The 27,493-nt window shown below is 43.4% G+C and overlaps 2 protein-coding genes across 2 annotated transcripts in view; both read right to left on the bottom strand.

The window, feature by feature from the left end:
• The window catches only part of LOC310875852 (pyruvate carboxylase, mitochondrial-like), a 427,358-nt gene extending 425,254 nt beyond the window's left edge, over window positions 1-2,104 (bottom strand). Inside the window, exon 1 of the mRNA XM_083789259.1 lies at window positions 1,638-2,104. The gene's annotated coding sequence lies outside the window, so the exon portion shown is untranslated. The remainder of the gene's footprint in view (window positions 1-1,637) is intronic.
• Window positions 2,105-9,249: 7,145 nt separating this feature from the next.
• LOC310876000 (uncharacterized protein) lies at window positions 9,250-25,386 on the bottom strand (the record flags this gene model as incomplete). The annotated part of the gene is made up of 11 exons (XM_083789448.1): window positions 9,250-9,694; window positions 9,947-10,047; window positions 13,048-13,179; window positions 13,627-13,715; window positions 17,568-17,628; window positions 18,713-18,816; window positions 19,157-19,323; window positions 22,361-22,554; window positions 23,333-23,532; window positions 24,751-25,348; window positions 25,381-25,386. The coding sequence occupies 11 exons, from the start codon at window positions 25,384-25,386 to the stop codon at window positions 9,280-9,282; spliced, it is 2,067 nt and encodes a 688-aa protein (XP_083645574.1). The 3' UTR covers window positions 9,250-9,279.
• Between the last annotated feature and the right edge of the window lie 2,107 nt (window positions 25,387-27,493).

The following is a 27,493-nucleotide window of genomic DNA, read 5'->3' as shown; positions in this document are numbered from 1 at the left end:
CGTTAATTTGTTTTGGAGTGTTCAATATTGACGTGTGAACATCAATCAATGACTTTAAATTAAGAGGTTTTGAGCATATCTGTATCCAACCGCAAACACATGACATAGGGGCTTCCTCCTGAATCCTTCATCCTATACCTGACAGTTATTAACTTGATTTTGGGGGAAATGGACAGGTCAAATGGTGCTGAAATAGAATGTATAACACAAAATAGTAAAATACTATGATTCCTTACTTCTTCTTAGCTATTCAAATCAAAACCATTTGTCACAGCCAGGAAAACAAAAACCATATCCCAGGTCTGGACACGGATTGTCATTTCCCCCACCAAACAATGTCAACATAACATCCAAAACAATATCGACAACAGGTTTAACAACATAACATCCAAGACATCTCACCCAAAAAAGCAACTCAGGAGCATAGGCTAACAATTTGCATTAGTTATGTCAGTTACTTTGAAACACAAGTTGTACTGTAAATGTGCTCCGTGGCCGGAACTGACACTGAAAAGGTGGTGCTGTACACAGTAGAAAGTTAGAAGATGGAACAAGCAGGAGGAAACAAACTGCATGTTTTATTCACCTGCGCTGTCTCAAGCGTTAACATATTGACCTCGCTACTCGCTACTCTCTGGAAAGATAACGGGAGTGTAAGAAATGTGTGTGACCTTCGGACGTGCACGCACAGTACAGACACACATGCTGCAGGAGCAGGGAAAAGGTTGCCTAAAAGATTAACAAACTGTACAGTCAAAACAATACTTGGGTTGCACAACTGCACAAGAGTTTACTATGCAACACATTAGTGTGTGCATGCACGCATCATGCAGTCAGACATACTGTACACACACACACACACACAGGCGGTAAGGACAGGTTCAAAGGTGAAGACGTGTTCCATGTCCTCGCTAACAGAAGATTAAAACCCTGTTTTGACGTGGTTTGTGCCCTGAGCAAATAAACAAGGATGTTATGCAAGCTACAGATTACTATAACATGTAAACACACAATTTACCTCTTTTCTTTTTAACACATTAACGTGGAGCAGTATACAGTAGGCTTGTTATAGTTTGCTAAAACATATATGGCTCTCTATAGTCTAGCTAGCAGGAGGTTTTTCATATAGGTGTCCAGGCTGGTGGGCACTGGCTTGGCACAATTACTGGGTTCAGACTTCCCAGAACTGTTTGTAGACCTACAGACTACAGCTACCATTAATAACTCATAAACTCAACTATAGAGCATTGCTTGTTCATGCATGCCACAACAACCAAATGTGTTTGTGTTTACACTATCTTTCTCTCTCTCTCTCTCAATGGCAGAAACAAGTTTCCAATAGGCCTAAAGAGAAGAGTTGTGGCTATAGGCTTGCAGACAGTCAAGATGGTTAGAAGAACTCTGCTCTCTGCTGCTGCAACTGCATGTGTCGCTGGCGCTGCTCCAAGTTGACGGGACAACTGTCACACAAGTCGCACGTGCACATGCATTTATTAAAACAAACCCTGGCTGAGACGTATATCTTCTTTTTTAATACATTAAAAAAGGAGCTTACTGTCAAATGCACTACTCCATAGGCAGCCACACACACAAACACACTTGCCTCCTGTCCATTCATTCACGTGAATAATACTCACATGTTGGTAGCGTGTCGCCCCGTTAGCTGTCAACGACGTGAATCCACAGTCTAGTAACCGGACACCGAATGTAAACAATACGACTGTTGTACAGTGTGTTTGCTACACACACACTATGCACATACACACACACATGCACACACGTTTCACACACACACAAGCACACTGACTGGCTGACTGACTGTACTGACAGTCTGACACGCTGCTGTGCTGTTGCCTTCTACTCAGTGAGGAAGAGGAGGAGTGAGGGAGTGGGAGAGAGAGAGGGGGGGGTACTAGGTACGCACACACACACGCGCGGCGTGACTTGAGGATGCTAAAAAGCGACAGACAGCACACACACGCGCACACACACACTTCTTGTCAGTCATATACAGTGTATAGGAAGCTAACTAACTAAGGTTGCTATAGCTAGCAGCTGGCACCGTCTGTCTCCTCCGTGTGACGGGTAGGAAGGAACTAATCTCTAACCTAGACGTAGACACTGTCGTCGGGTTTAAGCTAAGCTTTCATCCTTGGTAGAAGTCTGTGTGTATCCCATGGCTCGTAAGGCACGGGACGCGCTGTGATTGGTCTGTTTTGGTTGGTTGTCCAGGCAACCGCTGTCTGACGCGATGAGATAGTGGTATCCTTATGAATATGTTTTTGAATGAATCAATGAATCAGAAATTCAGAATGAATGAATTCATGTTTATTTCTTACCCTTTAAAAGAAAAGACAATACAAATACAAAAGGTACAAATTGTACAATAATAAAGCAAAACACAAAATATTGCACAAGGGTTTAAAAAGTTCACGTAGTTTCGAAGAGGTGTCTGTTGGCCCGCTGCCTATAGCTCCTTCGTTTATGTATTTATTTGTTTTATATATTAATTTATTTTTTCGGCTTTCCTCTTCCGTGGCTACCAGCCTACCAACTAGCCAATCAACAGCGCGACCGTCGCCCGGGATATGGGATCTCTTTTCAGAGGGTCTATCTGATATTCATATTACGCAACCGCGCACGCCTTCTCTCCTGGCGGCCAATATGGGCCAATCACAGAGAGATGCCAGCTGATATGAATGAGCGGTTCGATTTGGGGGGGAAAAGAGCCAAGACACCAGAGACGACTCACCGAGGAGTCGTCAACTTAAAGTTGTTTTTAGCCCCAAATAATGCCCATTTAGCTATTAACAGTTTGCAGAATTCAAGCACAAACTCAATACAAAGACTGTTAACTGTGAGTGGACGACCCAATAAAGCATTACACTTGTTTACAAGAGGGTCCACCTTGTTCAATTCATCAAAACATTTAAAGATGTTGATGGCTGAGATGATGACTATAAAACGTAAGAGTTAAAATGAGGTCATGCTACCCCATCCTACTCCGGACGGCAGCGATGGAGTAGGGTAGGGCCCTATATATTAATTCTCAGGATCAAGTTGCCCTTCTTGACTCAAGGGAAGGGACTCAAAGCGTACAAAGTAGGCTACAGAGAAACAACTCTTTTAATTTCAGTACCTGGCTGGACCACTTGAGAGCTTGGTTGATTGAAAATAAATATTTCACAGTATTGCAGAATGGCTACATTTTAAACGAAAGCACAATTAAGTCAATACAAAAACTGTTAGCCTACGGTGGACGACAACTTGATTAAACATTAAACTACAACAGGGTCCACCATTTTCAAATTTAGAGACGTAGAAATATAAAAAAGGAAATCATCATATAAAAAGGGGGGGGGGGGAAGAACAGTATGGGGAAAAAGGGGGTGTGAGTGAGCCGTGAGGGGGGCTCAGACTTTATTTACGGGGGCCAGTTTCGAATTGCAGCCGTCTACTCTTTGAGAGCTTTTTTTATTTGTACAGTATAAGGATAATCTGCTGTAATCTGTTACACAAATTGTCCATGTCCATGGTAGGAGAGTGAGAAAAAAAACTATTGCGAGAGACACAGGGACAAAATGGTGGAGTACAAAATGAAAGAGTGAGTTAAAGGTGGAGAGAGCAGAAAGGAAGGGATAAGATTACAGTCTATTTAAACGGTTCTTTGTGTCTGTTGTCTATTGTCAATTTGTCACACGCACGCACACACACACACACACACGCGCGTGCACACACACACACACACACACACACATAGACACACAAGCACACTGTATACCAGCACGCATACACGCACGCACGTGCACACACACACACACACACACATACACATTATATTGTTAATTTGCAAATGCATGCATGCACATAGGAAGCGGACATTTCTCAACTCGTGTTTGTTCTCTTATCGGCACAAGATAACAGAGATTGTGTCATTAAAGGACGTGCTCAAACTAGCTTCATTTACAGCAGTGGCTAACATTTATTGGGCTATGAATGATCTTTTCTAACCACAGGGCCAGAATTCATGCTGTGTACACATGAACACGATCGTGCACACTGGAAGGGCATGGATATCTTCATCCCCTCAAACGACCTAGAACACGCTTCTGACTTTGACCTGTATTCCTTTATTCCACCATCTTTCATCCATTCCCTTTCCCACTGACTTAACTTTCACAGAACTTTTCTTTCTCTTGATTTCTCTCCGTTCTGAGACAGTCTAAGACAAAAAAAATGACACACTTGTCTTTTCCCACAACCCACCTTTTTTTACAGGAAGGAAGCCATATTGGGCACACTGCCAAGTGTGCCAACCCCAGGACCCCAAAAAGGTTACATCACCAACTCTGGCGTAGCTAGGCTGCACAGAGACTAGGTAAAAGAATGTAGGCCTACATGCCTCCCCCGCACACCCCCACCGTCCCTGAATAACAAATTGGCATGTCATGTCATGCTTCTTTAACTGTATACATGATGATTTCCATTTTTGCATAGAATTGTATATTTGTACATCTTTAAATGTTCTGATGAATTGGAAATGGAGGACCCTGATTTAAACAAGTCTTGGTGAATGAGTGAATGTAATGCACAATCATTGTAATATACTGTAAATGCACCATTTACTAACAAGACATTTAGTAAAACATACAGAGGGGACTTCTCCATCATTATGATAAAAAAAAGCATCAGGAGCAAATCGTACTGCATGGGCTCAGATAGAGAATGCCGGTAACCCTTATAACTATGGGTCTATGTCGTCACGTTGCCCACTTGTCTTGTGATAAATACACAAGACAAGTGTTAAATACAAAAAAAAAAAGAAGATAAATACACTACCGATTTCTCCCCTCATACCCGCATGCACATTATTGTGTGCTAACCAGGACACACAAAGTAACATCCCACTGCTAATGTTTGACTCATGCCAGAGACCCAGAGTTATTGGAGGAAGAGGAAGGGAAAGAAGCTTGTTTGAGCAGAACATTGTGAATTAAAATACCCCCCCCAACAACATCAACAACAAACAAAGGCAGTGTTTGTTGTGTTCAGTATTGCATTATGTGTTCAGTCTGTTCACTGTATTTCATTGTTTTACACCATAGTCTATACAATGGATTAACGGAGAAGTTGTTTTTCCTCTCAGTGATGGGAAAAAAACACAGAAATTAGAGTAGAGAGAGGGAGGGGGAGAGAGGAGAGAATGAAGGGGGGCAGGAGAGATAATGAGGGAGAAAAGTGTGGAGAATGAGCGATAGAGAGAGAGAGAGAGAGAGACTAGCAGCAACCAGAGCTAGCAAAGCACTGCTGACCTTGTAGTACAAGACGTTCACTGCATGCAGTGCCTGCATGTGTATGACGAACACCCTTGAACCTTGAGGAAGTGACTCAACCAAATAATTACAAATTCAAAAGAGAAGGTCTGCGCACATCAAGCAAGGCACAGCATGCTAAACTGAAAAAGAGATAAGAAAGGAAGATCATTCGCACAATGGCCCCTTTTCCACGGAACCTTGGAGCTTTCACGGAACCGTGTTCCACTTCCGAACCAGGGTGCCCAACCAGTGGAAACATTAGGCGGGGGGAAAAAGAACTGAACCTTTTCAACCCCGGTGGAAAAGGGGCCAATAAGGAACTCCCTTCAGTGCAGATTATCCTTCACCTTATGTAGCTGAAAGTGTCACATTAGGTGAAGGATAAACTGTACTGAAGTCACAGTGCACATCTTTGGTCCGACGTCCGACACTACTAACCCTACCCCAAACCCATAACCTAAGTCTAACAGAGTCTTAACCGGCCTCCGGCTCCATACTGTATATGCCGGAGCCACGGGTGAGTCTTAGCCGGCCACGTATATCAGAGTCTTAACAGGCCACGTAACATATCATACTAACGGGACGTCAGACTCTGACAAAAGAAAAGCAAGGCTTATACAGCTCGAAACGTCACATAATCATGAAGAACTAGAAAAAGTGCCCTTCTGGGCACAGGTCTCCACCAGGTTATCCACAGATCCGTGCAGTTAGAGGTAAAAACACTTTTTGGCCAGTTATAGCGCCACCTTGAGGCTGAGTTGAAATTGTTCATGTGGCATTTTGTCCTCGGCCTAGTGGGAATGTGGGTGCACAATTTCACGGAAATCACGCGATGTGTTCATGATTTGCAGCATTTTGTTTGAAACTGAGCACTCCTGTGAACTTTGGAAGCCAATCTTAACCAATCAGGATGGAGTGTGAGAAATCTGAAAGACCGGTTTGGTTGAATGGCTCTAGAGAGACTGTGTACCAATTTGCGTGATGTTTGGACAAAATCTGTAGGTGTGCTGTGCAAAAACCTGTTTTGCACAAAGCGGCCTCCTGGTGGCGCTATAACAGGCCGTTCTGGAAAGTTTGGGGCAGAGGTTCATCGTTGGCATCCAGGGAGTGTGTGTGCAAAATTTGGCATCGACCGGGTTAACGGTGGCCGAGATTAGCTCGTCACGGACGGACACACACACGGACACACACACGGACGGACGGACGGACGGACGGAGTGCAAAACATACTCTCCCCACATGCCTTCGGCCTGGTGGAGACAATAAACTCTACCAAGACCTCCCACGTACACGTTTTGACACAAGCGTTTGTAGTAGGAAGTCTGAGTAGGACAAATGAAAATGGAAGATGAAAAAGAGATGGCAAAATGTGGCCTTTTTCCCATAAGGGGCCAGCTCTAAAAGTGGCATGGCAAGTGGTATGCCACTTTCTGAGATACTGTAATATATGTATTTATATCCTGTTAAGGGTATATCTTTAATTTTGATAGTAGACACAAAATAGACAACAAGCAGCACAAGGTTGGAGGTGCACGAGAAAGAGATTGAGAAAGAGAATGGAGGGCAGACAGATTGTACCAGACGAGTTGGACTTTTGGTCATAGGAGTGTTGCAGGAGGAGGGACTATACATGAAAGGCATTGTTAACTGTTATCACGCACGCACGCACACGCACACACACGCTTGTATGCATGGGGCTATGCGTGCACACATAGGGACACAACAAATACACACATTCCCAAACTGAATTCTGATAATCATTACTATACAGTATATAATCATGGCTATATAGATTATAGAGTGTTTGTTCAGTAATGGGGGATCTCCCAGTCTCTCCAGCTCTTCCATAAACAGAAAATGCATTTCAGTTCAGGGGACCAGTTTTATCCAGGTTGTTTTGTAAACGCCATTGACAATGATTTACCATTACATCACCTAATCAACATGAGTTAGACTTTAATATATTAGCGCCCCTCAGTTCACACAGGTGTGATTATTTTTGAGGAGCACTAGCCCCACCTATATTCAGCTATAGGGCCCCGAAGTCTGACATCAATATCGGTAGAGGGCGCAAATCCACGGGTTCATGTACTTTTTATTTGCATTGAAATATAACAACTGTGTTTGAAAAATAAACAAATCATCCAAGCCGCTTCACTCATATGGATATGAAGAATCAACTGACTGAGAGAAAACTATATTGTTACTGCTGCTGAATTTGTTACATTTTAGCTAGAAACAGACTATCATATTTGAAGCCCCTCACTTCACACGGGTGTAGTTTTTCTTTTTTTACAGAAACACAACAGCATAAAAGTGAGGTTTTTTGAATGGGTAAATAGAGCTTTTTTGCCCACAGCTAGTGTGTACCTTTGTACAATTGTATAACAGTATGTGCAAGAACAAAGATTGGAGTGTCCACATATACACACACACACACGTCACCATTATCACAGAGGGCCACCAGGAAAATCAACAACCGACACGAGATAAAATGTATCGACATGAAGACACGGCCTCGTCTTTGAACAGCATCACGCTGTCTGTTCTGTGTCTTTGATCTATACTCACAAACACACAGCATTGTGTCACAAACACACAGCATTTTTAAACTAGAGTGTCAGGGATTCATTCATAATGTATTTTTGTATGTTTGAGTCGCGGGGAGACTGATCTATAGCTAATAGACCGTTCAGGGATACTATTGACTGGAACATTCAAGTCAGATGTGGATCACACAAAAAATGGATACACTCTAAATTTGTAAGATGTAATATTCCCACCTATGGAAGGTGAGTTTACACACACACACACACACACACACACACACACACACACACACACACACACACACACACACACACACACACACACACACACACACACACACACACACACACACACACACACAGTTCTACCAATCAACAGGTCAGTTCTGGACAGAGGTAATCAGAGATGAGATGAGCTGAGCTACCAAGGTCAATATTGGTCCATTATGGTGCTGTATCAAAACCTTTCAACATGTTGAGCCTGTGTGTGCGTGCGTGCGTGCGTGCGTGAGTGCGTGCGAGAGAGAGAGAAGGGGGGAGGGGGGGGGGGGGGGGTGTGCAGGGTTGAGATCAAGTGAAAAATAGAGAGGATAATACAGAGAACAAAAAACTGAAATAGGGATGAGCAGAGACAGAGGGAACAAGAGAGACAGTTGTTATGATATAGGACAGATAACTCAATAATCATATGGTTATGTCATAACTTTTAATATGAAAACAATTCAAATACCTGAGCAACAATTAAATATCTGTTGTATTCAATACACAATGCAACTCTTTAGGGTAAAAAAATATATAAAAAAAGAAAAATAAAGAAAAAAGTCCTCTTTATAAAATGTCCTTTAAAAAGTACCTGGTGGTCGGCGCCTGCTGGCCTAGCGGTCCAGGGACATGCCACATATAGGCTTTGGGCTGACAGCGCGTCACGTGTTCAAGTCCCGTTCATGACGACCTTTGCTGCATGTCTCTCCCCTTCTCTCTCTCTTCCTCTTTCCTGTCACTCTTCACTTGATACTATCAATAAAGGCAGAAAAGCCAAAAACAAATCTTAAAGAAAAAGGTACCTGCATGGTGACTGTGCAGTGATAAAACCAACCAACTAACCCCATTAGCGGAGGAGAACTTTACTGTCTGTCAGCCTTCTTTTGGAACGCAGACAGCCTGGGCACACCTGAACTTCCATGCACGGCCAAAACCCGTCTCTTCCGGGTTTTTAGACAGCTGGTGGATGGAAATGAAGCTCCACCCACCTGGCTGAATACCGCTGGGGCAAGCTTTTCCCGGGAATCTGGCCGACGCGGCAGAATTGGAGCTTCATTTCCATCCACCAGCTGTCTAAAAACCCGGAAGAGACGCCGGCAGACAGCTTCTTTTGTCCGTGCATGGAATCTTAGGTGTGCTTACACTGTCACAGGGTCAGGGCTGTTTCCACACGAGCTCCCACGACTGCTGGAAGGACACGGCAGAGGAGGAGGCATCTTGGTTTGAGTCACCACCAACGTCACCGGGGCTCTGCACGCTGTGTGCGTTGGGGTCGTTGACGGCGCCGCCATACGTTACCATGGCGTGATGGTCGTCGCCGTGCAATACGGAGGTGCAGCCGTTGCTGTTGTCTGAAGTCGAGGCTGAGCAGGCGGGGTAGGCCGACAACGAGGCCTGGGGCTGGAGTGGATCGCTGTGGCCCAGGCTTGGAGGGACGTTCTGGGACATGAGGCCGGCCAGGTGCTGGGTGAGAAGCTGATGCTGCTGCTGCCTCCTCTCGCTCCAGTCCTCCTGTGGCTGCCGGTGGATCTTCATGTGAGCATTACGGGACTTGATCTTATAGAACATTCTAGAGAGAGAGAGAGAGAGAGAGAGAGAGAGAGAGAGAGAGAGAGAGAGAGAGAGAGAGAGAGAGAGAGACACACAGACAGACACAAAGACACAGTAAGCTTGGAACTTGTAATGGTACATGGGCTGGCTATACGAGCAGCAGGGAGGATGAGAAGCAAATACATTCAAAATGTCAACCATCAATTGAACTAAAGCCACAACCGCCCATGTATGGTGCAGGTTCGTCCCATATCTCATCGGTTGTACTCACTTGCCGCACAGTTTACAGGGGAAGAAGCTGGCCAATAAGGGTGCAGGAAACGCCCTGTCCAGTCCAAGCTGGCTGTTCATTTGTTGAGGGAAGGGTGCCACCTGTAAGACAGGGACAACTGCAATCATTACAATTTAGGCATTTAGCAGACACTCTTAAAGGACCACTATCTTCTTCATATAATAGGTCGTCACTAATAATCATGAAAAAAATCGCACGGTTTTTTTCTACTCAGTCTGTGTCTCATAGGACGGCTGTGGGCAGTTTAGAAACCGTCTTCCAGTGACATCATCATTAAGCAAATTATTTTTTAAACAAGATTATTTTTACAAAAATGTTTAGATTTTCATCATCGTGAGAACGATGGCTTCCATTTTCGCATTGCAACTTTTCAGGACTAGAAAGCCTGCCGTTTTTATTAGCTTGTATTCCCCATCGATGATGTCACTGGAAGACGGTTTCTGAACAGCCCACAGCCCTCCTATGAGACACAGACTGAGTAGAAAGAAAATTGCACAATTATTTCAAGATTATTAGTGAGGACCTTTATATGAAGATAGGTTGAAAAGTGGTGAAGTGGTCCTTTAATCCAGAGTGATTCACAGTAAGCAAGAACACCACATGGTAATACATACGTATTATACATTGATACATAAAAATAGAGAAACCAAGAATCATAAGCCAGCTAATAACCTAAATTGTGTGTGTGTGTGTGTGTGTGTGTGTGTGTGTGTGTGTGTGTGTGTGTGTGTGTGTGTGTGTGTGTGTGTGTGTGTGTGTGTGTGTGTGTGTGTGTGCGCCAGGGGGGCAGTCAGCCAGATATTTCGTGAAGCCTCATTTGAAATCGGTAGTTCATATAATGGCCTGTTGTGGCGCTGGACTGGACCCAAAAAGCCCCATAGCTCCATAGAGGCCCATGTATTTTGGCCCAACTTCACCTAGACTGTATTAGCTTAATAAACATGGTCATGAATACTTTCTTCTTCCAGTCACTAGTTTAAAGTCTCATTTCTAATGTCATAATATTCTTTTTGGAAAATTATGGTCCCATTAATTAAAAAAATGACCATAAAGTCGCGTATGTTCTGAGGGGCGTGGCTACCGTTACAGTCTATGATCGGGATTCCCCTCCCACTCAAGAGTCTTCTCCTCCCACTCGTTAAAAACCAACGGAGAAGAAGGGGGGAAGTCCCGCCTCGTTGTCTGGGCAGCCAATGACCAGCTGGTCCAAAACGGAGCCAGCCAATGGCCAGCTGGTACCAAACGGATCTAGAAAGATGGCGACTTACATCAGGAATTAGCATATTATTACAGGCTTCATTTTACGTTCATGTTAGACCCGGGGAACGCTTTGTCCATATTTTTTACAGTCTATGGTGTGCACGCATGTGCGCGTGTGTGTGTGTGTGCGTGCGTCAGATACTTTTATTTCTCAATTTCCCCTGGCAATAGTCACGATGAGTATTCCTTTGGGCTTAGGGTTAATATTAGATTTAAATTCAAGGTAGGCTTGGGGCTACAGTAAGCCATCAAAAACATTACCAGTGTGTGTGTGTGTGTGTGTGTGTGTGTGTGTGTGTGTGTGTGTGTGTGTGTGTGTGTGTGTGTGTGTGTGTGCGCGTACCATGACCCAGCTGCTACACAGCTGTGCTAGCCTAAGCAGAAACATGACTCGACAGAATGACAAATCAACCTTTAATGTAGGCCTATGTGCTCGTGTGTGTGTAAGCGACATCTGCCCCTATTGACCTTATGCACACCGCAGCCATGTTGCCAGCAAGGTGGTAACTAGATTAAATTTCCCATTGACACCATACATCCAAACAGAAAAGTCCTATCTGATTGTATTAAACGACGTCAAACTCACCAACATTGCAGCTGCATGAAAAGCTTGAATTATCCTCTTTCTATCTGCAAAGTGTTTGTTTAATAAAATCCCACCGTAGACACGTTATGAGCTACTTCCTTCCGTGCATTTTTTACCATAAATGTTTTATAGTTTAGAAATGCTCGTTGACTATCACTCAACGGCCAATGCGTACCACCTGTTTTGAATTTGCACATAATGCAGGAGGCAGCAGGAGGTTGCTTTACTGATAACGAGCGCTTTCAAACTCTGACACTTACTCCATACCCTGCCCCTCGGTTCCTCTTTGGGATGGCATGTTACCGGAATGTTCCTTCAGGTATCTAAGCTGGAACATGAGCTCAGTGTTCTCCATAATAAACACACAATGTGCTGTTTTCCAAACACTCTACCCCGAAGCACATGTCATGTAATTTTCTTGGTGTGTGTGTGTGTGTGTGTGTGTGTGCGTACGCTCGCGTGAGGCTTGTCCCACTGTGATGTGATGTGATGTGATGTGATGTGATGTGATGTGATGTGATGTGATGTGATGTGATGTGATGTGATGTGTGATAAATATTGATAATCGCCTGGGTATTTGTCGTTTGCATCCATGTCGTATCCAACCAGGGGCAATGTTCACCTATTATGACATGCACATTATCCGGACACGAGGTTTTATGTAGTTAAGGCGTGCCAGCTGCGTGATAGAGATAACATGGTATATAAAGTTCAGTTCTTGCAGGTATATATACTGTATGTGAGTGGTTCCCAAACTTATTTTTATGTCAAGGACAAACGAAAAGATATGCCAAGGAACCCCATGAGAGAAGATTTTTACGGCTCTAGCAGTGATTCTCAACCCATTTAAATTCTAGGACCCCCAGTTTGACATCCATTCATCTACGGACCCCTATTTAGAGAATAGAGAGTGTACAAATGGAGCCAAATGGACCCGGAATTTGGTTCCATTTGTCCACTCTCAGAGTTACAGACCCATAAGTCTTTGGGGAACCACTGCTGTATATGAGAGTGAGAGGAAAATAGAGAGACAGAGAGAGAAATGTGAAAACAGGAATGGACAGAAACCAAGAGCAATGTTGGTACTACTAAACGTTAATGTCTGCAGTCTGTACTAGGAGAACAGTGGTCGGCTTGGAGAGTGAAATACTTTTTGACGTTTCAACTTGGAGGTCCCTGTGCTGTGAAACAGTGAGACAGGCACACCTCGACACCCGATCACGTCCTGTCTTACCCTCGCCTGCTGCTCCGTCCCTTCTCCATTTCTGTCCTCCTCCACCTTGTCTTTCCGTTTCCGCTGCTTCTTGGGGCGTTTTTTTTGCAGGAAGTAGAGCTCAACACACTGACGTGCACTCTTTGTCCTCACCTGTAACACACATGCACGCATGCATGCACACATGCACGTACGCACACACACACACACACACACACACACACAGACAGACACACACTAATCAGCATTGTTGCTTCCCTGAACACAGAGGCCTGGATGGAAGATGTAGTCATGGTTATGTATGGTGCCATCTAGTGGTGTGCTGAAGTGCTGCTGGTACCCAGGTTTATGGTCACCAAGATGCCAGAAACCAATATATCTTACACAAAGTTTGTGTGAGACTCACTTTTATTGTAAGTAGTTAGCATTATTATTTCTTTATAATTTGTTGTTGTTGAAAAATCTAATCGCTACTGTATAGGTTGTGTATGAATTGAGATTGGAACACTGTTGTGTTTCAGTGTCACGACAAATATTTATGAGCCAAATGAATACGAACGAGGATGTTCTCTTAATTGGTTATAGCAGCGAGGATAGTACCGTGTTCTGTATGAGAGAGAAGTCTTTGCCGTAACACACAAGGGCAGTGTTGAAGAGATCCTTCTCACTGTCTGTCCAAAGGTCACTACCTAGAGACAGGGAGACAAAACAAGGAGAGAATGAATGAGGGAGGAGAGAAAGAGGGGGGCAGACATTAACGATTTGAAAGAGAGAGAGAAAGATAGTGCCAAAGATGAGAGGAAAGGGAAAACAGGAACATTCTAAAGTTGCAATTCCTAACTGTAACACTTGCTATGCATCCCATGTCTATCATGCATTATAAACATACATATAATCCATTGTAATCTGCTAATATCACTGTATAATTATAGTTATAATAATCACACCTGTGTGAAGTGAGGGGCGCTAATATATTAAAGTATAACTCATGTTGATTAGGTGATGTAATGGTGATGTAAAACAAATGGTGCAAACACAAACATTAAACGGCATTAACAATAAAGAGACAATATGACGTAATGAGGGACAATATGACGTACATTTTCCCTTCATTGTCAATGGCGTTTTTAAAACAAACAACAAACATTAAACCTGTACATAGGAGGGGCTAGCGCCCCTCAATAATGCATAAATACTGCTTCATAACAATAATCATAGGACATTATAAAGCATCAGATCCCCAGTCATAACCCTTCCAACTGAAATGTACACCGCACATACTGGTCTGCCACCCTCATATAAGGGTAGGTTGTGGGAACTACTATAGCTAAAATATATAGTATAGTACAGCAGGTTGCTGCCTGCAGTGTAACATCTGGGTGTAGCTGTGAAATAAAAATAAGCCAGCCAAATTTAAACACGTGGACAAAGTCACCCACAGACATATCTTGGGCTCCCCATATAGAACAAGTTATGTCAACAGCATCTTCTAAATCAGGCAGAACAAAAACACATACACTATACCTCCCATCGTGCCCAAAGTATGAAAGGTAGACCAGTGTTTCTTGAAAACGCACGTACACAGAATAAACAAAATAAAGTGTATCTAAAGTACATAAGTGACATGCCAAAATGTGTGACCTCTCTGACCAGACATCACCTGAGAGCAAACAGCAAACACAGAGATATAGAGGCGTTGGAGTCGTGTGTCACCAATTTGTAATTCAATGTAGTGATTCAATCACCACATCAACAGATAATCAATACAATCACTGTGGTTGTATTGATTATCTGTTGTCATTCAACACAGAGAGAGAGAGCGACAGCTAGAAAAAGAGAGAGGAGAGAGAGAGAGAGAGAGAGAGAGAGCGAGCGGCAGAGAGAGAGAGAGAGGGGGGGGGGGGGGAAGAAAGAGAGAGAGAAACCATATAGTTTGATCTGTGTATAATTGCCACACTAGTAATGAATTACACCTGTGTGGCTCGAGTGTGCTCTGCTCTTGTTAATGTTGTAAAAGAAACAGGTCTGACTCGTCTTGGCTTGAATTCTATGGGGACAACTCCCTACTCCCACCATGTAAGAAGAAGTAATTGGGAACAACAGAGAGAGCTCTGTGCAAACTATGGCTGCTCTCTGGCAGACCAACACAGCCACCTGCACTTACAGGTACTGAAGGCAGAGAAGAGAGAGGGGCAGGAGGGAGGGCCAAACAGAGACATTGAAAGAGAGACAAAGACAGGGAGAAATACAATGCTACTACTAGCCAAAGCTGCACAGTCACATAACTGTACTGAACTACCTGGAATACAATGCCTACCATTATAACTTACAGTGGGAAAGGTATTATATATTATATATTTCCCTTGCTGATACAAATAATGACATTCATTCACAGATGACTAAAATATTCATAAACGAACTGCGCCCCCTACCCCCCTCCCCCCCTCCCCCGGCAAAACTGAATGAAGCGTTGGACTGAACTGGACAAAAAAAATGCACTTTGGATGCACAACAGCACTTTAAAAAAAACAGTGCTGGTAACGTTCTGTTTTTAAGGATAGCACCATGCCACTTTATTTATTTATAGTTGTGCGTGGTGTTGGTAACTTTTAACTTGTCCATATGAATTGCACGTCATCATACATACTGGGGCTCTTTTTAAATGTTTGTTCATGTTTGGTTTTAGTTTTTAGCTTGTGTTTTTAAATAGGCTCTATGTTTTATGTTGCACTGCCAATAACTGAGGGGAAACGATATTTCATGTTCTTTTGTATGCAAGTACATAGGAAAATGACAAATAAAATGATTCTGATTCTGATTCTGATATGTTATTTTTGTTACCTGTGCTTTCCCTTGTTCTACATTCAACACACTTTGTATATGTGTCAGTTAAAGTATGACTCGAAGCCCTCCTTTTCTTTCCATTTTGACCATGAATGCAGTTGCATTGGTTCTATGCGTTAAATCAACAACAGACATTCAGTCCTGCATGAGACGGACACTAATTAGCCCACGGACCCCCATTTGAAAAGATATGCCCAGGGACCCCCATAAGAGAAGCAGTGATTCTCAACCTGTTTAATTTCAAGAACCCCCAGTTTGACATGCATTAGGCTACGGACCCCCATTTAATGGCATTTCTATCTCTGGTACCCCAAATTGATATTATAAAATCAATGTTCATTTAAAGGTTTCATGACAATAATTATAATTATTTTTCGTTTTTCTTTTAGGTTTTATGACCTCAATTACACCCAAAAAACCTGAACTTTGAACATTCAGTGGATTTTCTGTGGTCTAGGATTTTCTCTGTGTCTGTGAAGCCTTTTGAGCTGCAATGAAAACAGGCAAAACTGTGAAAACAGTGACATCTGCTGTCAAATCCCATTGTCATACATGGGATTTGCTGGCTGTTACGTCACACTCCACAGGAAAATCAGAGCACTTGTTTGAGCCAGAAAACCCATAATACCTGGCTTAGACGTCAAAGTGTGTATGGTGGATGGGGGCTCCCGATGTTCCCTCATGAATTATGCTGCAATTATGCTGCCCCTGCTCCACACAGATTAACAGAGGTTAATCTGTGTGATAAACCAGGTATGTCATCATCATTAGCTAAATGAGCACCACCCATGACAGATGTTTTGGTGGATTAGACCTACGACAGCTTCAGAGAGGCTCAGACGTAAAATGGGGGCATCCCAGAACAACCCTCGACCATAATGGATTAATCACACATGAACTATGATGGAAACTTGCAATGTCCTTGCTCTCCATTCCCTTTATACCCTGTATGTCAATGGGAAAACATGCATCAGGGGAAAAAGCCTAAACTGAGAAGCACTCGGTAGATTGTTAAAGGCGCATTCCACTCATTTTCAACATTTTACCATGTCATTAATATACCTTAGAGCTGTAATAAAAAGTCCCCCCATTCTGTTTCATGACATCATCAAGATGTATGTATTGCTTTTGTTGCTTTGTTTCTTATTGTTATTGCTGTTTTACTGTCGACCGTGTGTTCTTGTTTTATTCTATTATTTTATTTTATTGTACAGCACCTTTTAACGATTGTTTTGAAAGGCGCTTTATAAATAAAATGACCTCACCTTACCTTACCATCTACTTGACTACAGAATCACATTACCCATTTAGACCTGAGATGATTCTAAAAGACTCTTCTCAAAATGTTCTGAAAACAATATGTTTCTATGTCAGTGGTTCTCAAACATTTTCATGTCAAGGACCCCCAAAAATATATGTAATTGGCCGCCGACCCCCATCTGAAAATATGTTGTTCCATGGGACCCTCCAGAAGCAAAGAGTTGAGTTAAAAACGTTCGCTCTGAGAGAATAATATATTCAAAGATTTGCGCCACATTTTCACGATTTTTCAAAAATAGCTACAAGCTCATAGCGCGGCACCGAGTGCCACGCTTTGAGCTTGTAGATCTGCTATTTTTCAATGGCTAAAGTATAACATAATCCTTAAAACACCAAAAGGGGTTCCCGCCCAAAATGGGTTAATGTTCAAACATTACCAGAATAGTGATAGTCCTCTGTGGGTGCAGGCTGAGAGAAGAGGAGCATCTCCAACGTAGCCTGCAAGACAGACACATGAAAGCATGGAAGGGTGGAGTGAGGCATTGATTGATTTAATTATACTTTACCGAGACCATTTTCTACAAAATCTGACAGTTTTCTGAAAAACCATATGCTTCTATATCAGTGGTTCTCAAACTATTTCATGTCAAGGACCCCAGAAATTATATGTAATTGTCCGCCAAACCCCCATCTGAAAATGTGTTGTTCCAGACCCCCCCCCCCCCCCCCCCCCCAGAAGCAAAGATATGAGTTAAAAACGTTCGCTCTGAAAGAATATATTATATTCAAAGATCTGCGCCACATTTTCAAGATTTTTCAGAAATAGCAGAACTACAAGCTCGTAGCGCGCACTCGGTTTCGAGTGTGGCATGTGTGTTCAATTCAACAGGGCTTTATAACCACTTGAATCATAATGTCCATATCCTGGGGGCGAAAATAGCTGATCGCAATGTGATTGTGAGCTTGACTAGAGATCTGCTACTTTCAGTGAAGATTTGCTGTAGAGGAGAAAAAAGGAGGGGACAAAGTATGGACACCTGGGGGACACCATGTCAACCAAGTAGTGATTGAGTGAGTGAGTGAGTGAGTGAGTGAGTGAGTGAGTGAGTGACTGACTGACTGACTGAGTCACTGACTGACTGACTGACTGAATGACCATGAAAGTCAGAATAAATCATAAATGTACTGTAGATACCTCATTCGACCACTGCATCGCCATACAGTATTTAATTTCATATTACACAACAGCTCGTTTTGAGGAAGCTAGCCGTGCTTTAACCACGATATTGGAACGGCTAATCAAAACAAAATAATTCAGCCGTGGCTTTTCTTTCAGAGCGCAGCAGACTCTGTGGCTAGACTAGCTATATAGTTTATTGGGACACTTGTGGTCGTAGTGGCTACATCTGTCATTGAAAAATTATTATTCTTCAGCGATGATCTTAGTTTTAAGGGTAACTGTTGTATAATTGTAATATTACACTCGAGGGTGTTCTTTACACCAGTGGCCAATGAGGCGTCTATATACGGACCAGTGACCAATGAGGCGTCTACATATTTATGTCCATGGAATAAACGTTACCATTGTGTCTCCCTGACAGTGATGTAGACAGTGCAGAGCCAGCTCTATGTTACTGCCCCCTCCTGGTAGGCAGCTGGAACTACACATTGACAACAGGCTCTCCACTACACACCATGCACGCACGCAGGCGCACGCACGCACGCACGCACACGCACACACACACACACACACACACACACACACACACACACACACACACACACACACACACACACACACACACACACACACACACACACACACACACACACACACACACACACACACACACACACACACATTTAATAATTCATGAAATGTGTCACAAAATCATTCTTTCAATGTATGACATGTAGGCTACTACAGATATAAATCTTATCATTACTATGCAATCCGCTTATGTGTTAGAGCTTTGCTATCAGATGCATTTGAGTATTTTATTGTTAGTATTTTTTGTTCTGTCACCTTGAAGTTGTGAGGTGTTACTGTTACCCCGCTCCAGCTGCTCCCGCGGTTTCCACAGCAACCGTTCCCTGGGCGACGCCTTGATTGGTGACATGGCCCGTGACTCCTCCCACTTCAGGGCATGTGGAGGGATGTCTGCCTGAAAGTCAGGACCAATGTTGATGCACCTGAGAGAGAGAGAGAGAGAGAGAGAGAGAGAGAGAGAGAGAGAGAGAGAGAGAGAGTTAGTTATTAACCAATTTAGACCTGAGGACAATTCTACAAATGCCTTCTAAAACAGGTACAAAGGGAGTCTACCAACGCGCCTCAACCTGAAACGGCTGATCCGGTGCTTCACAGGTACAAGGACATCATGAGTTGCATAATGAGAAGAGACTGGAGCAGCACGGACATTTAGAGCCTTTTATTTATGTGCTAAGTATACAAAAAACGTTTCGACCTTGCGGTCTTCATCAGAGTCATAGGGTGGTAGCATTTGGGCATGTCTTAAATACAGGCTGGGCTATCAATGAGCCAATGACAATGACAAGATACAATGATACATGTAATAACCAGTTAATACCAGCAGTCAACAGTTAAGAGGGAAAAATCGCCGTTGAACAGTAAAATAAATAATAAAGTAAAGCCAACTAAATTAAAAACCAATATTTAGGAACAGTGCACATACATAATTAAGGGCCTTGTGGCCAAATATATAGAAAAAGTAAAATACAGAGGTACATCAAAAACAAGACAATAAAACACTCTCAGAGCAAAAAGATGAAAACCTCAGGGACCGTCTGAAAAGGGGCATGTCTTTAAAAAACATGAAAGGCTCAGTTCTTCATTGAGGCCATTGGGTTCTAAAGTGTCAAGTGTGTGTATCCACTGTGCTTCTCTGCGGAGCAATTTGTTGATTATATCACCTCCCTGTGGCAGGGCTGTGATTCTTTCTATTCCCCAAAATTTAAGGGAAGCTGGGGACCCATGGTTAGCCTCTTTGTAATGCCTGGCCATGGCATATTCAAGGTTTTCGGTTCGAATGGCGGTTTTGTGTTCTCCAATTCTTAATTTTAGTTGTGTTTTGGTTTGGCCTATGTATGCTAGTCCACATGGACACTTGAGCATATATATTACATGTGTTGAGTTGCAGTTAATAAAGGATGATATTTTGTGTTTTTTACCTGTGCGTGGATGGGTAAAGAAATTAGAATTAAAGGAATTGGAGCATTGTGCGCAGTTACCGCATTTATAAAAGCCTTGGGGGGGGTTTGAGAGCCATGTCGAGGGAGGGGGGGCATTCATGTCCGAGTGGACTAGACGGTCTCTGAGGCTTCTGGAGCGTCTGAAAGAAAAGAAAGGTGTGTCAGTACATATGCTTGCAAGTTTGGGATCACTTTTCAGGATGTGCCAGTGTTTAAGGATTGTATTTTTAATTACCCCTGCCGCTGGTGTGAAAGGTGTGGAGAAACAGAGTCGTGTTGGTGTCTGCTTTTTCTTTTTTGTAAGGAGGGATGTTCTGTCAGTGTGAAGCGCACTGTTATAGGCTGTATCCAAGTTTTCTTGGTTATAATATAGCCTCTATCTCTAAAGCGATTAGTGAGGTCAGTAGCTTTTGATATAAAGTCCGTAGTGGAGCTACAGTTACGTCTGAGGCGTAAGTATTGGCCTTTAGGGATGAGCTGTTTTGAGTGGTTGCTATCCGCTCTAAGTAGGGTGTTCCTGCTGAGCGGTTTCCGGTAGATGGTGGTGTTAAATAAGCCATCTGCGCTCTTGAATATTGTCAAGTCTAAAAAGTTAATTCTGTCGTTATCAAACTCCATGGTGAAAGTTAAGTACTTATTGAAGGAACAAATGCAGCTCATTGGTGGTACCTTTCCATATTAAAGCCACATCATCAATTACAGTGTAATTTAGGAAGGAAAATGTTGTTAACAGGGTTATAGATAAACCGTTCTTCCCAAAAACCCATGACTAGACAGACATATGAAGGGGCAAATGCACTGCCCATGGCAGTCCCTTGACATTGTAGGTAGGTGCCAGAGAATTTGAAAAAAATGTTAGAAAGAATGATCTCAGCTAGATCAGTCAAAAAGGCTGAGGGGGGGGCAATGTGTGTGCCGGGCGTGTACTTAGATAGTGAGAAATACCTTCTAGGCCGGCATTTATGTGTATAGGCTCTGCACATCAAATGTAAACCACATCGTCATGTTCACACTTCAAGTTATGAATTAAATTAAGAACATCAGTCGTGTCGCCAAGGTAAGAAGGTAGATTTTGTACATGGTTTCTTAAAAAATAGTCAACATATTGAGACAGGGGCTCGGTTAAGCTGCCTATGGACGACTCTATAGGGCGGAGGGGTGGGTTCACCAGGGTTTTATGAATTTTGGGAACACCATAGATGACTGGGCACACTGGGTGATCTTTAACCAAAAATGCATTTTCCTTGTCTGTAATGAAGCCTCTCTTGTGAGACGCATCGAGGAAGGCATCGATCTCAGCTTTAACATTCATAGTGGGGTTAGAGGATAAGGGAGAGTTGGCTATTGATGCCTAGGTTATATTGACCACCACTGCTCCGCCTTTATCGACTGGGCGTATTATAATGTAATATTTTCCATTTGGGTCATATTTGGTTTGCCTTTGATTGTTAGGCAGTTTTTTGCCAGGTCATTTACAACCAATTGGCCAAACGTGACAGTGCCGCTCGAGCTTGTAGATCTGCTATTTATCAATAGCTAAAGTATAACATAATGCTTAAAACATCAAAAGGGGTTCCTGCCCAGAATGGGTTTTAAGTTATCATTTGAATTTAGGGCCTAAATGGAAACAAGACCGCAAGGACGGAAGTGTTTGACTGTACAATCAATCAATCAATCAATCAATCAATCAATCAATCAATCAATCAATCAGCTATTAGCATAAGACTGAGCAGAAAGGATGAACAACAAAAAAACACCACCACAAACTTTTAAAATAATTGCATTGTTGTTGTATTATAATGTTCCAAGAATAGTGACAATAGAAGATCTACAAGCTCATGCATCTGATGCTTTGTGAGCTTGTAGAGCAGATATTTTGTCACTTGACGAAGTACATAGGGTTCATGTGGTTAAGCAAAAATCCCCTCTCTGTTTTCTTTTTTGCGTTTCTTTTTTCCACTCATGTGCTTAGTTATTAGTTATTAGTATTGTCATGACTACATGGCATGCCTATACTTACGGTAAGAGTTCACAGCCCTTCCCTTCCTCTCCGCTGCTTGCTGTCTGTTCTTCTTCAACATGGAAGGATGAAAGGGAGGCATAGAGGCCTGTGCCTCTGCGCTTTGGGTTGAGGATCGGACGCGGGATGTAGTGGGCCTTCCTGAAGCCCCTGCTGGAGTGAAGCACGCTGGGAAATGGAGTTCCAGTGTAGATCTGCAGGGTCACATTATGTCAGAGGATAGCAGACAGGTTAGATTTTAGACAGCTCTGCCACTTGACAAGTATTTGAGACTACTTTTTTTGTTCCTTCTTAAGCCAGATTCAGGGTTGTGCTCCGAATCTGGTGATTTGGACTGATCCTTCACCAGCTGATATAGCTGACCTATCAGATTTGGAGGACTTGGAGGATTTTTTAACCACTTGACGACATTTTTATTAACCTTTTTCCATTTGGGTTTGTTTTTTTCTTTCTGTTATATAAGCATTGCAATGTAGGAAGTTTGACTACTCCAAAAAATCACCACAATCTGAGTCCTCCGTTCTACAACCTTTATATTAACACGCAATATACATCTGGTTTTAGATATTTTAGATTTTAGAAGGGAGCCCAGTGTTTCTGATGTCATGGACACTGGGCTCACTTACTTCCTGGACTACATGTTGTCTCAGTAACACCGTGGGCTCACTTACTTCCTGGACTACATGTTGTCTCAGTAACACCGTGGGCACATTTGAGCCGACAGGCGCGGCCAAAGGAAGCCGACGCCCGACGTCTTTCTGGCTTTTTAGACAGCTGGTGGATGGAAAAGAAGCTCCACCTCTGCGTTTCGGGGAATCTGTCCGTTTCATTTCATGTTTTACATGCAATTCAGTTTGCTCAAACTGTGTCTCCAGCTAAAAAGAAGCCAGTGCCAAACAAATTAGTTTAACTGCAAATCCATGCAAATAACATTGTTATCATTTATCCCCAAATGCCAAATCTTGCTTATACCTGATGTGATCGGCCGAGAGATCCATTCTGCACTTTGTGCAATGCCACATAAGGAGTGAGCCTCTTCCCTGCCTCGTAGCGTCGACCGGAGAGGTGGGACAGGATTTGGGAAGCATCGGGGGACGGACGGGTTGATGAAGGCGAGGATGAGGAGGTGAAAAACGGTGCCTCTGGGGTCTGGGGACTGTTGTTGTGATTGGCTGACGGAGAAAGAGATACCGGGAAGAAATTAAATAAGATGAGAACGCCTCGGGATCCACATGGGGAGTGGCATTGCCATCCAGTGGTGTGCACAGATAGACACTAGGGGGTGCTAGAGCACCACCTGCCCTTGCCCTCTGGACAGCAATGTTCCCTTTTTTTGTACAGTATGTGGACCTGGTGACATTGATCAATTCTTGATTTAAAAAAGCTTCTAATATATTATTTATGCCCCAAAATCTATAAATCTCACACTATTAAGGCAACTGGCCGGTTCCACGTGCTGCACAAGGTGCCCTTTTTCACTTGAGCACCTGCCCCTCTAAATGTCTCTGCACGCCACTACTGTAGCCTGTGATGTCGTCTATGACAGGGCTTTTCAACTGATTGTGAATGAGGGACCACCACCCTGACTTAGAATGAACCTGGGGACCACTCACTGTGTTGTGTTGAGATGGGGATATGGGCTAAGTTTTTTTTGTTTTTGGCAGCAAAATTTAATTTTAGTTTTAGTCATAGTCTCTTGAATATAGTTTTCATTTAGTTTTAGTCACATTTTGGTCACCTGCAATGTTCTAGTGTTAGTGTCATAAGTGTCATAAGATTTTAGTCGATGAAATCTACAGTTGATTTAGTCGACTAAAATGTGTTTTGATGTGCCTTGATGTCGTTGTAATGGCAGACACTTTGGTTGCATGCTGAAAATAGTAGATCTACAAGCTTAGAACTTGTAGATCTGCTATTTTCAGCATGCAACTTAGCATAAAACTGGATCTCTAGCCCACTAGTCCCTCCCTAACATTTTAGTCTAGTTTTTATTTGTTGACAAAATTGTCACTATAATTAGTCATAGTTTTAGTCATCATGGCTTAGTTTTCATTTAGTTTCCATTTAGTTTTAGTCAGTGAAAAAAGGTAGTCGGCGAACAATTTTCGTCTTAGTTCTAGTCGACGAAATCAACACTGGCTAAGATGAGTGTTTTTGTAACATTTGCTAGTTGCTATGTGTCCCATGTGTATAACATTGTACAGTAAAGTTCTAACATCATGACGACGTAGTATTTAAAACACTATTTAGGGAGGACTTAAAAGTAGAAGTAGATCCAATCTGTCTGGGGGCAACCCATTCCATGCAACAGCTGAAAAAAAAAGAGGCCACATGCACGCACGCACGCACGCACGCACACTGCCTTATACCCGTCAGGTTCCCATATTCACCGAAATGGGAGGATCTCAGGTGGCCCTCGCCGATGCTCTCGGAATCTCCTGTCTGCTGTGGCAAGCAGTGAGACTGCAGCGGAAGCTTCCATATCGCTCCAGAGGGGTGGCCAGATGGCAGGGACTGTACGTGTGCGGGGAAAAACTGGAGCATACCAAGTGGTCCTAACCCCTTCAACGCCGAGTATCCCACTCCCTCAAATGAGTCCACGTTGGAAGGGGAGAGGGAGAGGGGAGGCAGTGGTGTGGGAGGGGGGCTAAGAACTGAGGGCATATGGTACGAGGCGGGGGGAGGAGGGGACAGAGAAGGGAGAGAGGGAGAGCTTGAGGGAGGATGGCGCGAGTCAAACGGCGTGTCCAAAACACAGCTGGCGTGGCTTGACGACGTGATCAGTCCGGGACCACCTTCTTCTCCCTTTCCCAGCCAAAACCTCCACATGTGGCCCATAGGATCGCTGATCAGGGGGAATCCTCCTCTCTTGCGCTGGGAGAGAAACGCCTCGGAGAACGAGTCCAGCTTCTGGGTGTGCGGCGGTTGACACGTGGCAGAGGCCGCTGCGGGCGCCTGAGAGTCCGCCCCGGCTCTGCATCGGTCCGCCTGACTCGGTGACGGGAACGGAGTCAACCAGCTCCCATGAGGCTTCAACTCGGCCTGCTGAGACGGATCGTAGCCGCGACTCCAGCCGGATCCAAACTCCTCCTCTCCCCCTCCTAAATGACTCTCGGTTGACTTAGCGTCGCTAAATGCAAAGGTAGAACCCCGGTGTTTAGAATAGTGGCTCCTATTAGCCTCTCTGCAGTACACCGACTTGTCTTTAGCCTTGCAGCTAAAGTCGTCGTAATCCGCCTCAACCTTGACCGTGGCAAAATCGTAGACGCCATCTCGTACGTCCTCGCAGCTCCTGAAGTAATGGAGGTCATTTTTGTTACCCGTTTGATAAAAGTCCTCGACTGGACTTTTGCGACTGGACTCCCCCTCGTCCCAAGACTGACCCTTGTTATAGCCGCCGTACCAGCTGTTGTTAAAATGGCTCTTCAACCCACCGTCCGCGTCAAAATGACTTCCTACACTTCCTCCATCGGGGCCGTTGCCACTCACACTCACGTACCCTACGCTGTCCGCGCTGCTCTGCCCGCTCACGCCTGGGAAAATGTTTGGAGTGGAGATTGAGCCAGACGACACCACCCGTATACTTCCGTACTGCTCCAGGGGCTCAAGGGGAGGTTGGGAGGAAAAGTATCCCAGCTCAGGACTCGGGTAGTTGGGGATTGTCACACGGAGAGAAGGGCGGTGCAGGTGCTGATGGTTGGAGTAAGGATGGATGGATGAGTGATCTTCCATGATTCACCTGTGTGAGGGAAAGAGAGTATGTATTTATAGATTTTTTGGTTTAATTTGGCTTTTTGGACAAGTTAATGCAAAACATTGAAATACTGTATTGCTGCCATTTGTTTCAAAAGATTATCCAAAGCTAACCTTTCCTATCTGTAGATTAACTATTTCAGACAGCAAATGTACACATCTCATGGTTTTTAATTGTAAGATAGATTTCTCTCAGTTGCAATGTAACACAGCTCTGTTTACACAGTGCTTAATTCCCTTTTAATTGTACATACATTATTTTGTTTAGTTTGTATTGTTCCACTTTTTGCATTGGCAATGTATGTTTGTTTTCTCATGCCAATAAAGTCTCATTTTAGTGGGAACTTTGGTATAAGCTATAGTCTTTTTTATTGGCCTAAAACATTGTCTATATAGGCTACATACATTCATGAATCCACTTGCTGACCGGCTGTTCGTATTGGGCAATTATTTGTTTCATTAACATCCTATGGCAGGCAAAATTGACAAAAATGTCAAACTTTCCTTATGCTTTAAGTAGCACATTTGACATGGCAAACTAGGGGGGTTTCATGATTCTGAATCCATTCCAAGCATTAGTTTTGCACAAAAAACACTCCTTAGCTAAAAACGGCCATAGACGTCATGACTAATGTGATGAGGTGAGCACATTTGGGCAAGTGGCTATAGCTGTTTTTAGCCCAAGGAGTGTACATGCTACTTAAAGCAAATGGAAAGTTTGACATTTTTGCCTGTCATAGGATGTTAATGGTAGGGTCACAAGAAACCTGTATTAAAAAAATTGCCCAATACCGACAGCCGGTCAGCAAGTGGATACATGAATATATATATAGACAATACTTTAGGCCAATAGAAAACACTAATTTCCCACCTGTCCACCTCGACTGCCGGACTAATTGAATTGAGAGAGCGGATGACACGCAGCAAAGAGCCTCAGGTCGGACGCAGGTGGGATCTGATCCCAGGCCAGCTGCAGAAAGGAATACAGCCATATTTATGTGCTGACCCGGGCAACGGGGGAGCCCAAAGACAGATATTTTGTACAAAAGTAAGCCATGTCACATAAGCCATGCGCAAGACGCCAACTTGAAGAAGTACACGACACGTATAGACCTTCTGTTGTGCAATGCTAGCGTTCTCTTTCGATTACCACACTGTTGTAATTAGGGCAATGTCTGTGTCAGAGAAAGAGAGTGTGAGCGAGAGGAGGAAGAGAAAAAACAAGATGAATACATTATTCTTACGCACAAAATTCAGATTTTTGTTTTACCAGTTCCTTTGTTGTCTATATTTCGTCCCGTGTTCATTTGTCCTCTGGTTTCACATCTTCTGCCCGTCCTATATAATAGTCATAGTCTACTCAACATCCTTTCTCTCTGC

This window comes from Protomyctophum parallelum (genome assembly GCF_964188405.1).
Source record: "Protomyctophum parallelum genome assembly, chromosome: 18".
NCBI classification, from domain to species: domain Eukaryota; kingdom Metazoa; phylum Chordata; class Actinopteri; order Myctophiformes; family Myctophidae; genus Protomyctophum; species Protomyctophum parallelum.
The sequence above is the reverse complement of the archived record's forward strand: the minus strand, read 5'-3'. Positions and strand labels throughout refer to the sequence as shown.